This window comes from Cebus imitator, unplaced genomic scaffold (assembly GCF_001604975.1).
Source record: "Cebus imitator isolate Cc_AM_T3 unplaced genomic scaffold, Cebus_imitator-1.0 Scaffold95, whole genome shotgun sequence".
Taxonomy (NCBI): Eukaryota; Metazoa; Chordata; class Mammalia; order Primates; family Cebidae; genus Cebus; species Cebus imitator.
Genome location: NW_016107410.1, coordinates 4,287,130 through 4,303,866, shown reverse-complemented (window position 1 = coordinate 4,303,866; position 16,737 = coordinate 4,287,130). Strand labels below are relative to the sequence as shown.

General features: G+C 34.7%; 1 protein-coding gene across 1 annotated transcript in view; it reads left to right on the top strand.

Annotated features, from left to right (window-relative positions):
* Positions 1-16,737, top strand: part of NCKAP5 (NCK associated protein 5) — a 977,727-nt gene that overhangs the window by 432,710 nt on the left and 528,280 nt on the right. Inside the window, exon 4 of the mRNA XM_037741167.1 lies at positions 3,357-3,420. Within this exon, the coding sequence (XP_037597095.1) occupies positions 3,357-3,420 (64 nt within the window). The remainder of the gene's footprint in view (positions 1-3,356; positions 3,421-16,737) is intronic.

Sequence of the window (16,737 nt, the reverse complement as noted above, 5' to 3'; positions counted from 1 at the left end):
CCATGTTGACCAGGATGGTCTCGATCTCTTGACCTCGTGATCCACCCGCCTCGGCCTCCCAAAGTGCTGGGATTACAGGCGTGAGCCACCGCGCCCGGCCATCTTTTTTCTTTCTAGTAATGTATTACTATGATGTTTTTAATAAAAATGACATGGGCCAGTTGGTTTTAAAAATATACGTTTTTGAGAAGTTTTTTAATCAAAGTCATATATGTACATACTTTGGAAATCAAATGCAATGATATGCACCCCACCTTTCCTACTCTGCATCTTACACCCCTGGCACCGCCTCTCTCCATTCTTTTAGATCAAACCTTCCACATTTTGCATCCTTGTATCTAAATAATATGTTTGAACTTCTGTTTCTAGATCACTTTAAACATTCTGTATTATCTTTCTGTTATGGAAGATAAGGATTTAGTGTTTCTGTACTACCTGTTTCTCCATGCCTCCCTTTCTCTAATTTTTTTATTAAATTGTAAATTGATTTAGTTAATAATTACAATGATAAAACAAAGTAAATGTCATTCACAGCTGAATCTAGTAGAAGTTTAGAATTGCATTTCTAGAATAACTTTGTTTTCTTCTAGCATTAATAATTGCCACTTCCTTCCATTGGCTTAGGTTTTCATATTCCACTTTCTTGTTCTTAAGCTTTAAAGTAAAACTCTACAACTCTTCTCAATACTTACAAACACATAGGTAATCTATTCTGGTTCAACTTTTATTCTTAGAGTCATCCTTCTGAGGCTCTCCATCCGCTTGCTGCAATCCAGATTGGTTTTCCTCTGGATTTCTACATAGCTGTTGTCCAGGGGCTTCTTTTAAGAAAAGAAAAAAACATATCAAGAAAAGAAAAGAAAAATTTCAATTCTTTATTGGATTTCGTATTTCTCATTACCCAGTCTTTCTCTTTATTCAGTAGAGTTGCACATTGCAGTTAAAAAGAATTTATAGATTTATTTGATACAAATTTTGACAGTGTAATAATATAAAATCTTTCAATCCATGAATGTGGTATATATTTCTATTAGTTTCCTTTAATCCTGGTTAGCAGTGTTTTGTAGTTTTTAGCATAGCAGTCTTACAAATCTTTTGCTAAATGTATTTCCTAAATGTCTTATTTTTTTGACATTATTATAAATAGATGCTTTAGAAGTTTTATTTTCCAATTGTTTGGTACTAGTATATAAAATATAATTATTTTTGTACATTGGCTTCTATCTGCTGACTTTGCTAAATTCACTTTTTAGTTGTGTAGTAAACTCCATCAGATTTTCTACTTAGAAAATAATTTCATCTATAAATAGATACAGTTTTACCTCTTCCCTTTGATATTCGTGTCTTTTATTTCTTTATCTTGTCTTATCAAGTTGTATGGGAGTTTTGCTTCTATTTGCATTTTATCTAAATAGGAAATAAAGTATATACTTTTTTGTACTTGCTTCTGTTGCTCAACAGCATATTTGCGGTATTCTATATATTGTTATGATTAAATGTAGATTATTCCTTTTCAGTGTCATATAGTATTCCAGCATATAACTATGCTAAAGTTGACATATCTATTCTATTGTTAATGAGTATGTGCATTTTCAGCTCATAAGGTTACTAAAGTGCTATTATGAACATTCTGGTACATGTCTGTTGGTGAACATATACTTGTATTTCTGTTCAGTTTAGACTTCAGAGTGGAACTGCTGGTTCATAGAGTATGGAGCATGTGATTCTCATGTTTTCTTTGACTTTATAAGTATTTACCATGGTTACCTCTATACTACATTTTAACAGTTTCTGGGAAAGAAGAGATTAATGTGCTCAATTTTCATATTAAAACAGAAGTCACACATCCTTCTCTTTCAATTCTTTGTTCCTTTCATTGATTCTTTTCACTGAGCTCCTTTCATCTGTTCACTAGGACTTGAGTCAGAGAATACATAGGGGCTTTCTGCGTTGTTTACTTGGCCTGTCTAGCGAGGCACGTGGCTTCCATCCCTTCGTGGCTACTTCCTATCTACTCTGCTGCCCCTTCTTACAGGTGTACTCAGATCCTGCCACAGACTCCCAAAACTTGTATGCCTGGAATGTCTCCTATTCTAGTCTCCTTTCTTCTAGTCTGTGCCTTTAGGTATTTATTCAGTGAGAATTATTTCTACTAAAAGACTGCCCAGCTGCAACCAAACAAAAGCACATGTCTTCTTGATAGCTGTAGGCAATTCAAAGATCCAAGCACTTAGGAAAGAAGAAATTTTCACTTCTGTTTTCCCCAGTGGGAACATTTCTAGGGATTGAGCTGCTTCCCCTATGTTTGCATATAGCTGATCCTGTGCAAATGGAAGACTAAAAGATGAAATATCACTCAAATAGTTCCTCATCTTGATAGTAGGATGGTAGTAGAAGAATATCAGGGGAAATCCTTATAAAACTAACATTTTAGGGATTACCAGAAGAGTTCATTTACTCCTATGACATCTATCCACTATTTTAAAGAATAATTGAAAATCTGTCCAAAATGAATATCTATCACTTTACAACAGTATTCTTAAAATTTTGGTGAATATTGGATATATTTTAAGTAGAACCAGAATTATAAGGGATCTAAAAATGAATCCCATTGTTAAATAAGGAATACTAAAATAAATAATCTTATTTTTAGACATGCATTTTTATATACTGAAAAATGATAAGCAAAATTTTTATTTAGGGCTTGTAGTAAGGAAATCTAAAATTTGATCCTAAAAAAATACTATATACCAGCTGAGGACTTAGTGTATTAGCCTTTTTGGGCCTCAGTTTCTTCATCTATAAAATGGGCATAGTGAAATCACCCATTGGATTGTTGTCAGGCTCAAATGAGAACAGGTACAATTCCCAACATGGTGCCTATTATGTAGCAAGCATGCAAATGATTTTCTATTGTTATGTTAAAAATAGAAAGGAGTTACATTTTGTTTGCTTCTTAATATTTATTATTGATACAGAGAGCAACAAAAGAAATAAAAATAATTAAAAATGTATAAGCAAAGTTGAAAAGACAAATATTATAGCCATGAAAAATGTTATTTATGAGTGATATATGTTAATGAACTGAAAGCAAAGCATCTACTCAGCATTTAACATTTATTTGGCTACTAAAAAAATCCATGGCAAAAAAAAAAAAAAATCTCTTTCATGACACTCAATGAAAACAATGCATTCAGGACCAATCACTTTAAATATTTATAGAAAGTATAGTGGAGGAAGTGAGCTAAACCAAGGAAGGAATTCCTCTAGAGACCTCAAAAGAATGTTTCATGGTCATGCCGGTGTCGCCTCTACCCTGAGAATGGTCAACTAATCATGTGCTTTTGTTTCTCCAGGGAGAAGTTGGCAGTGGCCCGACTGCAGCGAGAAGTTGCCCAAAGAACAAGTGAGGGGGCCATGGTAAGTCCTGACTGCCTTCTCCTCATTCCATAGCATCCAGAGGTCTCTGGCTTGAAAGCTACTTTGCTTCATTAAGGATATCTATGGAAAATATTTGCTTGCAGCAAGCTTAATGATATTTTAGCAAATGATGTATTTATAATACAATTTATACAGCTTGGCCATTTGCCAACAGAGTGAGAGATATTAATTTTTTTAAAATGAGGCTTTAAATAAGATGTTCAGATGTCCAAGGATGCTAAGGCTTTGTTTTGTGAAGTTTCCTGGATGCCCAGACTTCCAGCAATGACCACGATATCTGTAAATGAGCGACAGTTCAACGTAATTCAACCCTCTCAGCTCTTTGAACTTAAAAAACAAACAACAACCATCTTAGTGTTCAGAACACTAAGATGTTTGCTAATGTAATTGTCTTTATTATTTTCCTTCTCTTCACTATTTGCAATATATTTTTCCTTGTCCTTTTCAGCTTGTGCCATTTGGAAAACTGATGTTTCCTTGTTTTTTGAATTGTACTGAAAATCAATATGGTTGTTTTGGTCCACAGCAACTTCATTTCATAGACTGTCTTTGCCAAAGTATCTGCCTCTGTGCCACTTGTAACATCAGAGATGACTGTCTGGGGACCTGGGGAATGCATGTGTGGAGTAACTGCTGTTGCTACTTCTGAAACAAAAATACAGCACCAGATTTATTTTTTCTCCTACTTATGGCAAAACAATGGAATGTGTGCAAGTTTTCAGTAAAAGAGTTAGATAAGTAGCACATTTTTATACCCTGAAGACTGCTTCCATTTGATTTCATGAGAGTTAACTGACAAGCCATCCACTGAAAAGGGTGTGAAATTTGTAAAATATGCTGGCCTCATACTTCTCTCAGCAGGGAAATCAAAGGGCTAGAATAAGAGGCCAAATGTTGAGAGGTGTCTGGAAGGCACAGTGGCCCCTGAGCATGCTAAAATACTTAGGAAGGTGATCACAGTGTTTATCTTAATGCAAAAAGAATCTTGAATGTTCAAATGATACAAAGAAACATTCATGGCTGGGTGCAGTGGCTCACACCTGTAATCTCAGCACTTTAGGAGGCCGAGGTGGGCAGATCACCTGAGGTCAGGAGTTCGAGACCAGCCTGGCCAACATTGTGAAACCCTGTCTCTACTAAAAATACAGAAATTCGCTTGGCATGGTGGTAGGCGCCTATAATCCCAGCTACTCGGGAGGCTGAGACATGAGAATCGCTTGAACCTGGGAGGTGGAGGTTGCAGTGAGACGAGATCACACCACTGCACTCCAAAAACCCTGTCTCAAATANAAAAAAAAAAAAAAAAAAAAAAAAAAAAACGAAAACATTTATGAACATCTTTGAGCAATGAAATGGAAACAAGATGGAGAAAATAAAGGTCTAGTTGGATGGTGGACTGAGCATTTCCAATCTGGACTTCTCCCTGAATTTCAAAATACTAATGGGCTTGGTCATTCTGTAGTGTTTTGATCTTTTGTTTAGGACTAGCTTCTGCTCACCACTTGATCAGCGATGTTCTAGTTGAATGTGAGGAAGTAACTTTCATAGGTCAGTTGCCTCATCGTTAAAATGAGGAGGTGGAAATTTTGTGATTCCTTTACTTCGTGGATTGTGCTTTTGAGCATTTGCTCATGTAAAGTTTTCATGATAAGCATCTCTTTCTGGTAATAACTAAATGTTATTTAAGCTGATAAGAAGAACAGGCCTTGAAAGAACAAACTTTGATTTTTTTCTCACTCTGACATTGAGTTGAAATGATCCCAGACAGCAGTCTAGTATTTTACAAAGACAAATCCTCCTTTTTAAAACATTATAGAAGTTCATTGTAGAAAATACCCAGAAAACACAGGTACAAGGATGACACCCAACTGCTCAAAAAATGACTTTGGAAAAATTACGAATGTTTCATTATTCTAATTTTAATTATGGTAATGAAAAATCACACTTTCGTATTGATGGGTTGGACAAATATTTATTGAGCATTTATTATGTGCCCAGCACTATTCTAGCCGCTGGAGGAACAGTGAACACAGGCAAAATCTGACACCCTACAGTTTAGTGGTTGGTGAGACAGATATTCGATATGATTAAAATGTTAGCACATAGAAGCAGCTATGAGAAAAAAAAAAACCTGGGTAGGGGATATTTAAAATAAGATGTGCATAGTATTGGGAGGATCATTTGAGCTCCAGAGTTTAAACCCAGCCTGGGCAACATAGGGAAACCGCATCTCTACAAAAATACAAAAAATTAGCCAGGCATGGTGGTGCGCACCTGTGGTCCTATCTGCTTGGGAGGCTGAGGCAGGAGGATCACTTGAACCCAGGAGGCAGAGGTTGCAGTGAGCCGTGATCATACCACTGCATTCCAGCCTGGGTGACAGAGCAAAACCCTGTCAATCAATCAATCAATGGAACATGTATAGTAGTAAATCACTGAAAAGTTAATATCTGAGCAAAACCTTAAGGAGGTGAAGGAGTTTTTACCATGAGGTTGCTGGGGGGAGGGGCATTCCAGTAGGGATATCAGCACATGCAAAGACCTGGAGTGCCAGGGGAACTGCAGGCAGGCAGGCCTGGCTTGAGGGGATTGAGGGGAGAGGGTGAAGAGTAAAAAGAGAAAGCAAAAAGTGATGGGGGTTGGGAGGTAGGGAGGATGGGAGGTATGGGTGTACCATCAGGGTCCCAATGGATCCCTGACTCAGGCTTTGGGAGATAGGAATGATCAGAAGACTTCTAGCAAGGCCCCAGTACTAAGTGATTGAACTTAATACTATTCATATTCTTACCATCTCCCTTCCCATTCCATGATTTGTCACATCTCAATTCCTTGGAGACACCATAAGCCCTGATTTTCATTAATGTCTTTATTTTAGTTCTCCCTCTTTCTGAGTAACTTCTTCTCCCTGTTCCTTTACATAGTCAAACTCCTCTGAGTTTTCTATTTAATTATATGCATCAGCTTCTCTGCTCCTAAAATTCACTTATTTTTGAAGTCCTGATTCTTTCAGTATCTGACAGCTCCTAAAAAATTAGGCAGTTCTATTAATCCTTTAAATTTAATTATTGCTGTTACAAGGGGTTTTTTTTCACAGAACATTTGTTACGTCTATAGCAGAAATGGAAAATAGTTCATCACAACTAGATTACTGTGTGTATTCAGAGATTATTGTTTACAGTTTTCTATATTTTTATTCATGTGAAAGGTAAAATGGTATGGAAGAAGTCAAGCTGTCTTTACAGAGAAGCTATATAATTAAATTAAGACTGGTATCTATTTTTAAAGTCATCAACAAAGCTGTTATAATCAAAGTCTTTAACACAAAGGATGCCCTCTTTAAAATTTGATTTTATGCAATAAATCTCTACACTTACAAGTTTTAAGATAGCCCCAAGGCAGCATTTTGAGAGATTTACTTTATTTTATTTAATTATTTTATTTTATTTTTGAGATGGAGTTTCGCTCTTGTTGCCCAGGCTAGAGTGCGATGGCATGATCTCAGCTCATTGCAACTTTTGCCTCCCACGTTCAAGCGATGCTCCTGCCTCAGCCTCCAAAGTAGCTGGGATTACAGGCACTACCACCATGCCCAGCTAAGTTTTATATTTCTAGTAGAGATGGGGTTTCACCATGTTTGCCAGGCTGGTCTCAAATTCCCAACCTCAGATGATCCACCCACCTTGACTTCCCAAAGTGCTGGGATTACAGATATGAGCCAACATGCCCAGCCAAGATTTCTTTTATTTTTTAATAAACTTTTAGTTTGAAATAATTTTAGATTTACAGAAATGTTACACACCTACCCACCCATTACTCAGTTTCTTCTAACGTTAGCATCTTACATAACTATGTAGTTGTCAAAACTAAGAGATTAGCATTGGTATACTACTATTAATTAAGCTTGAGACTTTATTAGAGCAGTTTTTCTGGCAATGCCCCTTTTCTGATCTAAGATCCAGTACAGGGTACCACATTGCATTTTCTTCTAAAAATAAGAGGACTTCTTTTTAATGACGAATTGAGCACATATGTAGAAACAGAAATAACATGAGCTTGAAAGTGAGACCAGTCTGGATCCAAAGTCCATCCCCACCAGTAGTTACCTAATTACTGTTAACTTGGACATGTTACTTCATTGTTATTATTTTTTTAAATCAATATTGTCTGCTTATTTGTTCTATTAACTCAGATCTTTATTTTTGGAAACTTTCTTCAGTGTACTAGATGTTTTATATTTGTTATCTTTGTTCTTAATTTCCTCTTCCAGGAAATAAATGCCACCATTGTTTTTCATAGGTACCGTTCAGTTTTTTTTTTTTTTTTTTTTTTTTTTTTTTTTTTTTTTTTTTTTTTTTTTTTTTTTTTTTACAAACTCTTTGAGATTATGTTTCTATTCATCCTGGGGGTTGTTTCATCTTGTGCTGAAATGTTGCAGACTCAGTTTACTGAGAGGTCTCTTCTGTCCTTAACACTTCAGTGTTTTCTTAAATATTGGTATGTATAAAAAATGTCCTTCCTACCCCCAAGAGTATGAAGATATTCATTCTCATTAGCTTCTAGAACTTTTATAGTTTTTTAATGTAAATTTTTATAAATTTCAGGTGGAATTAATTTGGCATGAGGTAGAGATCAGAGATAAATTTTTCCCCAAATTAATCGCTAATTTTTCAACACCATTTGTTGAGCAGTGCAGCCTTTATTACTACCCTTACTGTATTAGAAATGTTCATATCAGCCTATGTCAATTACTTGACCGCTTATACCTTTCTGTTGAAAGTTCTATTACACAAACTAGATCCCCAACTCACTTATAAAAAATAAACTTTTTATTACAGAAAAACTGCATACATAATCTAGAGTGTTTTCATGTGTCTTGTACCCAGTTTTCTTTATTGTGAATACTTTGCATTAGTATGGTACACTTGTCAGAGTTGATAAACTAATATTGATGCACTATTAATGAAGTCTATACTTTAGCCAGATTTCCATAGTTTTGCCTAATGTCCTTTTTCTGCTCCAGGATCCAGTCCAAGATACACATTACATGTACTTGTCATACTCCTAAAGCTTCTCTTGGTTTTGACAGTTTCTCAGGCTTTCCTTGTTTTTGATAACTTGTTAAGAAGTACTGGTTAGGTTTATGTGGCACTGTGTGTCTCATTGGGATTTGTCTAATGGTTTTCTCACGATTAGATTTGGGTATATTTTTGGAAAGTAAACCATGAGTTAAATTTCCATTTTGTATCACACCATATTGAAAGTATATATCATCAACATGACTTGTCACTGTTTTTTTGCTTTGAGACAGGGTCTTGTTCTATTGCCCAGGCTGGAGTGGTGTGGTGCAATTTCAGTTCTCTGCAACCTCTCCTCCTGGGCTCAAGAGATTCTTCCATCGCAGCCTCCCAAGTAACTGGGACTACAGGTGCATGCCACCACGCCCAGCTAAATTTTATAATTTTTGTAGAGGCAAGGTCTCACCCCATTGTCCAGGCTGGTCTTGAACTCCTGGGCTCAAGCGATCTACCTGCCTTTGCTTTCCAAAGTGTTGGAATTATGGGTGTGAGCCACTGCACCTGGCCTAATTTGTCACTGTTGAGATGAACCTCGATCATTTGGCTGAAGTAGTGTGTGTCATATTTCTCTACTGTAAAGTTACTCTTTGCCTTCCTACTGCCCTTTCTATCCTGTAATCTTTGGGAGGAAGTCACTATGTGCAGCACATACTTACTGGCTTGGGAAATATACTCCACCTCCTTGAGGGTAGAATATCTACAGAAATTAGTTTGAATTCTTCTGCATGGGACATTTGTCTCTTCTTCACTATTATTTATATGACTGCATTGATATTTATTTTATACTTTGCATGGTAAAGCAGTACTACTTTATTTGGTTCAAATTATACCAACTTTTGATCTCCCTTACACGATCCCATCTTGTTGGGTTTTTTGTTGTTGTTGTTGTTTTTCCTGGTTTTTTGTTTGTTTGTTTGTTTGTTTTTTAGCACTTTTTCTTTCTTTCTGCCATTGTAAGATGCTCCAGGCTTATGTTGGGTATTTCTTACCCCTGCCTTAGAATCAGCAATTTTTCAAAGGTTACCTGGTTCCTGCTAATGAACAGCATCATTTGAAACCAAGATCTGGGTGCTGTGTACCAGCCCACATTTATAAGAGTTATTTAAAGTAGTATTTACTCCAGGAATTCAATGACTGACTGACATTGCAAAAGCCATTAATATCATTGACAGTAGTAATAGGTTAAAGGAGAAAACAAAATCTCAATACACATAGTATAAAATATTTGACAAAATCTAATATTAGTTCATAAATTGTTTAAATGTAGTCAGTTAAGAATAAAAGGAATTGTCCTTAAATTGATAAAGGATGTCTCCACTGAAAATCTTTAGTGAACATTGTACTCAATGAGGAAATGTTAGAAATATTCCTTTTAAAATGCATTACCATACTAGAACGCCTTCTGTCACTGCCTCATTTTATTGTTGTAGCTACTGGAGTAAGATATGTAGTATAAGAGCTGGGCAAAAAGCATGGTTTAGATTATTTACAAATAATGATTGTCTAAGTAGAAAATCTAAAGGAATTTTTAGTCAAAATTTAGAAGATTGCTGTATATAAAATGAATTAATAGAATTCCTACATATCAATCATCAGTCCTTAGAAAATATGATTTTAAACTATAATATTTAAAATAGTAAAAAAAAGGCATATAGGAATAAATCTCAGAAGAAATGTATGAGATATTGATGGAGAAAATTATTAATGGGTATAAAAAGAGATATATGTATGGCATATTCATGGAAGGGAAGATGGAATACCATAAAGATATCAACTTACCTCCAAATGATTTATGCTTTCAGTATAATCTTAATGAGAAACCCCAGAAGGTTTTCACAGCATTTGGCAAGCTAATACAAATATTAGTATGAAAATATATAAGTTTAAATATACATATGACACGATTTTAAAGAAAGATAATGGGGAGACATGGTGTCCTACTATACATGAAGATTTAGTTTAAGGCTAAAGCAAATTAGTGTAATGTTGGGACATAGATATTCAAATAAACTAGAGAATAGAATGAAAAGCCCTGAAGTAGACCCACACATATATAGAAATATATAATGGAAGTGGAATTACAATTTAGTGAGAACAAAATGAACAATTTTAAAAGGCTGCTGTGATAATTTTTATCTATCTACCTATCTAAATATCTCTCTATCTATCATCTATCTGTCTATCTATCTATCTATCTATCTATCATCTATTTTAGAGTCTGGCTCTGTTACACAGACTGGAGTTCAGTGGCATAACCTGGCTCATTGCAACTTCTGCCTCCTGGGCTCAAGCGACCCATCTGCCTCAGCCTCCCGAGTAGCTGGGACTACAGTCGCACACCACCACACTTGGCTACTTTTAAAAGTTTTTGGAGAGATAAGGCTTCAACATGTTGCCCAGGCTGGTCTAGAACTGCTTGGCTTCAGGGATCCACTTGCCTCAGCCTCTCAAATGTTGGAATTTTAGGTGTGAGCTACCACGCCTGGCTTGCTATGACAATTTATATAGTAAATGATATCATTTAACTGCTACCAAATACCATAGGCAAAAGTTAATTTTGAAAAATTAAAGACTTATAAAAGTAAAATTTTAAAACTTTAAAAAATTAATATAGGACAATATCATTAAAATATTGAAATAAGGACAGATTTAAAAAACAAATGTATAAGCCATAAAGGGAAACAATGATAAATCTGAATACATTAGAAATAAAAACCTTTGTTTAAAAAATTATTGAAGCCGGGCACGGTGGCTCACTTTGGGAGGCCGAGGCGGATGGATCACGAGGCCAAGAGATCGAGACCATCCTGGTCAACATGGTGAAACCCCGTCTCTACTAAAAATACAAAAAATTAGCTGGGCATGGTACTGTGTGCTTGTAATCCCAGCTACTCAGGAGGCTGACGCAGGAGAATTGCCTGAACCCAGGAGGCGGAGGTTGCGGTGAGCCGAGATCGCGCCATTGCACTCCAGCCTGGGTAACAAGAGCGAAACTCCGTCTAAAAAAAAAAAAATATTGAAATGGAAAAGTAAGCTGCTTACTGACATAGAGATATGCGAAGCTAGCTGATACGAAAGTGTCGTGACCAATAAACATTGAAATTTCTCTTCTAAAAAAAATGCAGATCATAAATCAAAACATCATTTGGCTAGCAACCCATGCCCATTTATTTGGAAAAATTTTAGAAGTCTGAAAACATCAGTAGGCAAGGATATGCAGAAAATGAAATTCTACATTGTCAATGCGAGTTTTATTTTCTGTTACCCAGTCAAGTTGAAGCCAAAATACATACAGCCTGTAACCCAGCAATTTCACTTCTGTGTTTCTGTCTTGTAAAATCTCTAACATATACACAAAGTGCCTTCTATAAAGCTGTACTCTTTAGCACTGTTTCTAAAAATGAAAAAGCCAACACAGTTTTAAGGTCCCTCAGGAGGACAAAGAATAAACTGATTTCTTCAAACAGTGAAATAATATGCAGCAGGTAAAATGAAGTTGATCTGCGTGTGTGAACATGGCAGATGTCAAAAACAATAAAAGAAAAAAAATTTAACATGTATAGAAATAACACATGCCAAATTTACAATGGATACTTCTGAAAAGGGGGAAGTCTTTAGTTATATCCATTTATTTAATGTTGTGATGAAACAAATATCATAAAATATTTAAAAACTGTGAAATTCAAATGGTGTTAACTGATGTCTCATTTTCTGAGTATTTAAAATATTTTGTCAGTATCAATCTGATAGAAAATTTAAATTAAAATGCTGAAATTTAAAAATAAAACCATAATACCATCACAAAAGAAGACAAGAGAAAGACTTTTAGAAGAAAATATTAGCTTGCCTAGGGGAAATTTTAGAAGATACATTTTTTTCATTTTATGATCTGGGCATAGTGAAGGGATGTCTAAGTATGACACTAGGGTCATAAACTGTGAAGGTAAAAGATGGAGAATAGACATTGTAAAAAGCAATAGCTTCTGTTGAGCAAAAGGTTACATAAAACCAAGTTAATAAATTAAACACCCTTTTTTATTACAACAGATGAAACACTTGTAAAGAGATAAAATTCTAGGAATTTGCAGAGAAATATTCAGAATAATGCTGTGGATTATATAGCTGATTTAGTCCAACTTTAAACTATCTTTCAAAAGTTGGAACAGTTTGAAACCTTTAGATTTTCCTAGGATTCTTTCAAGGAAAAATGCTATTCCCAAAGATCGTATTTTCTCTGTATAGCATTCTCCCCTCCAGGTAACCCCTGCTGACTCTGAGACTGCCTACCTCCGATTTAGGTAAATTCCTCCTTTCTTTTATTCCAAGTCAGATACTGGAGGCAGAGACAGCATTCTGCCAGGAAACATGGAGATTTTGTTGTGGTTTGTTTCATTTTCAAACAAGGCAAGAGTTTTAGAAGACAGCTTTCTTAAGCACAGAATACCCTAGTTCCTCTATAGGAATGGCCTTCTATGTCTCTGTGTTGTTTTTGAAATGAGGCAGAAAAGTGTAGGACACCATGAAGCATGATACTTTCTTTCCATTTTATTTAAAGAAATTGTCACAAAACTTATATATGGTGAAAAACATGTCTTCATTGTCTAATTTGATCAATTTAAATTGACTTATGAAACAACACCCTGATCCAGGCATAGAATAATTTTATCACCACAATAAATTCTCTTTTAACTCTTGCCAGCCACACACCCACCCCTGCATAAACAATCATTGATATACTTTATGTAATGCATGAGTCTTGCCTGGTTTTGAACTTTATGTAGATGTTTACAGTGTGTACTCTTTTGTGTCTGGCTGCTTTGCTTCAACATAATGTTTTTGAGATTCATCTCTATTTTGTGTGTCTTGGTACAGTAGTTAGTCCTCTTTTATCTGAGGTTTCAGTAGCTGCCATTTCAATTGTCTGTGGTTAGCTGCGATCTGAAAATATTGAGTAGAACATGCTGGAAGTAAATCATAAGTTATAAATTGTGCTCCATGCTGAGTAGCGTGATGAAGTCAAATCTGTCTGAGGACGTGAGTCATTCTTATGTCCAGTGGATTCACACTGTAGATGCCACTGCCTGTTGGTCACTTAGTACTCAGCCCAGTTATCAGATCAACTATCGTGGTATCTCAGTGCTTGTTTCCAAGGAACACCTATTTTACTTTTACTGTAGGATATTGTTATAATGCTTCTATTTTATTATTGTCGTTAATCTCTTATTGTGCACATTTAGAAACTAAACTTTATCATACGTACATGCACATAGGAAAAAAATAGTATACATAGGGTTTGGTACTACATATGGCTTCAGGCATCTACTTAGGGTTCTGGAACATATTCCCTGTGGATAAGGGGGGACAACTATAATTTGGTTTTTAAAAAATAGCTGAGGGGTGTGTTCCTGTATGAATACACAGCAATTTGTTTATCCATCTTCCTTTTGACAGATATTTGGGTTGTTTGCAGTGTGGCATATTATGCATTAGACTGCTGTAAAATTCTTGTGCAATTATTTTTGCAAACATATCTGTCTATTATGAGAAATGATTTGCAAATATGTTCTCCCATTCTTTAGATGTTCTTTTAGCTTTCTTGCTAGTGTCCTTTAAAACAGGAATGTTTTGAATTTTGAAGAATTCCAATTTGGTTTTTCTTTTGTTGCTTTTACTTCTGGTTATCATATTTAAGAATGCTTTGACTAACCCAGAGTCAGAAAGATTTTCCTGTAAGAGTTTTATAGTTCTAGCCCTTTCTTACATTAAAGCCTGTGGTCTCTTTTGGATTATTTTTTGTGTGGCTTGAGGAAGGGGTGCAACCTCATTATTTTGCATATGGCTATCTATTCATCCTAGCACCATTTGTTGAAAAGAGTATTTTTTCTTTATTGAATTGCTTTGGTGCCCTTTTTGAAAATCAATTGACATGAACGTGAAGGTCTGTTTCTGAACTTTGAATTCTATTATATTGATCTATTAGCCTATCTGTATGCCAGTAAGAAACTGTCTGGGTTACTGGAGTAATCAAATAACACAAGTATTACTATGTAGTAAGTTTTAGAATTGAGGGAATTGAGAAGTGTGTGTTCTCTTTGTTCTTTTTTTTTCCAAAGGTTTTTTTGCTATTCTAAGCCCTTTGCATTTGCATTTCCATATCAATTTTAGCATCAGCATGTTCATTTCTGCAAAAGGAAAAAAGAAAAAAGCCAACTGGGATTTTGATAGGAATTGCATTGAATGGCTCAAATTAGTTCTGCTGGGTCTTGGATTTCATGTGAATGAAATCTGGACTATATGCTTTTTAGTGTCTTAATTCTCCCACACAGCATAATGTTGTTGAAATTCATTCATGTCATTATATAAATTAGTAAGTAGTTTCTTCCTTCAGTTGCCGAGTAGTATTTAATTGTATAAATATACACACTTTCTTTATTATACATTTGGGTGATTTCCAGTTTTTGGCTAGTATAAATTAAGCTACTATGAACATTCATGTGCAAGTCATTATTATGGGCATATATTCCTATTTCTCTTTGATAAATACATAGTAATGAAATTGCTAGTATTATGGTATATGCTTAACTTTAAAATAATCAATGATTCTGTTTCTCAAAGTAGCTGTTCCATTTACATTTCCACTAGCAATATATGAGAGATTTGGTTGATTGACACCCTCATCAACATTTGAAATAGTTTTATTTTTACCAACATTTGAAATAGTTTTATTTTTAGCCAATGTAATTGATATGTATTTATATCTCATGCATTAATTTGTATTACCTTGATGATAAAAGATGTTGAGTACTTTTCATATGCTTACTTTCTATTTATGTATTTGTTAAATTCTTTTGCCTACTTAAAGGAAGTGAGCACTTTTTAAAGAAATTATTGTTTTGTATGAGTTCTTTATATATTTTGAATGTAAGTCTCTTGTCAAAATATGTGTTGCAATTCTTTGGTTTGCATATTTATTTTAAATAATGATGTCTCTGGGTGAGCAGAAGCAGTCTAGTATTAAAGCTCTGTTTTTCTAGTTTATGCTTTCTGTATTCTAAGAGCATTTGCCTGCCCTATGTTTACAAAAATGTGGTTTTGTGTTTTCTTCTACAAGTTGTATAGTTTTAGATTTTATGTTTTATGTCCCTGATCTGTTGGGACTTAATTTTTATCTATAATGTGTGTTTAGGGGTTAAGGTGGTATTTTTAAAATGTAGATATCCATATTTGTATCATTTTTTGATATGAATTTACTTCCTTTATTGAATTTCTTGGTCCTTTGCCTCTATATGTACAAGTCAATATCTGGACTCTAACTTCTCTTATTTTTATCTATTTCTTTGTACTTTGCAAATACCACACTGTTTGATTGTTTTGATTGTGTAATAAGATTTTTAAAAAGGACTTTGTTCTTTTCCAAGATATTTTTGCTGTTCTAGGTCCCTTTAATTTCCATGTCAATATTGAAATCAGCTTGTCGGTTTCCTCACACTACCTCCAGTGACTTTTTAATAACAACAGCATTGAATCTCTATCAATGTGGGCAGAAGTGACATCTTAAAATATTGAATCTTTTAATCCACAATATGATGTAAATCTCCATTCATTTAGGTCTTTCTTAGTATCTGTCGGCAATATTTGTTAGTTGTTGGCAGAGAGCTCCTGAACCCTAATTATTTTCTACTTTTTGATGACAAATGAAACTTGTTACCAGATTTATTTTCTAAATGTTTGTTGGTAGTTTTTCCTTTCAGAACTTAAAAAATGTTCCACTTCCTTCTGGTTTCTATGATTTCCAAAGAGAAACCTACAGCCATTAGAATGATTCTTCCCCATTTTCTTTTTATGGCAATCTTCAATATTATTTTTTTCTTTAGTTTCCTGCAGTGTGGTTATGATGTGTTTCAGCATAATTTCTTTGAAATTATCCTGTTTGGGGTTCACTGAATTTCTTGAATCAGCAAAATTGTCTTTCACCAAATTATTTCTTCAAATACATATATGTTTACACCATACTTTTTCTCCTGTCTTTCTGAGGCTGTTGGTATAAATGCTATAACTTTTAGTATTGCCCTTCATCTTTGTTCTCTTTTGAACATATTGGATAATGCCTGTCGATATATTTTCACATTCATTGTTTCTTGGTCATCTCCATTCTGCTATTGTCAGTCCAGTAAATATTTTATTTTGCTTTCTCTATTTTTTGAGGTTTTTTTTTTTTTTT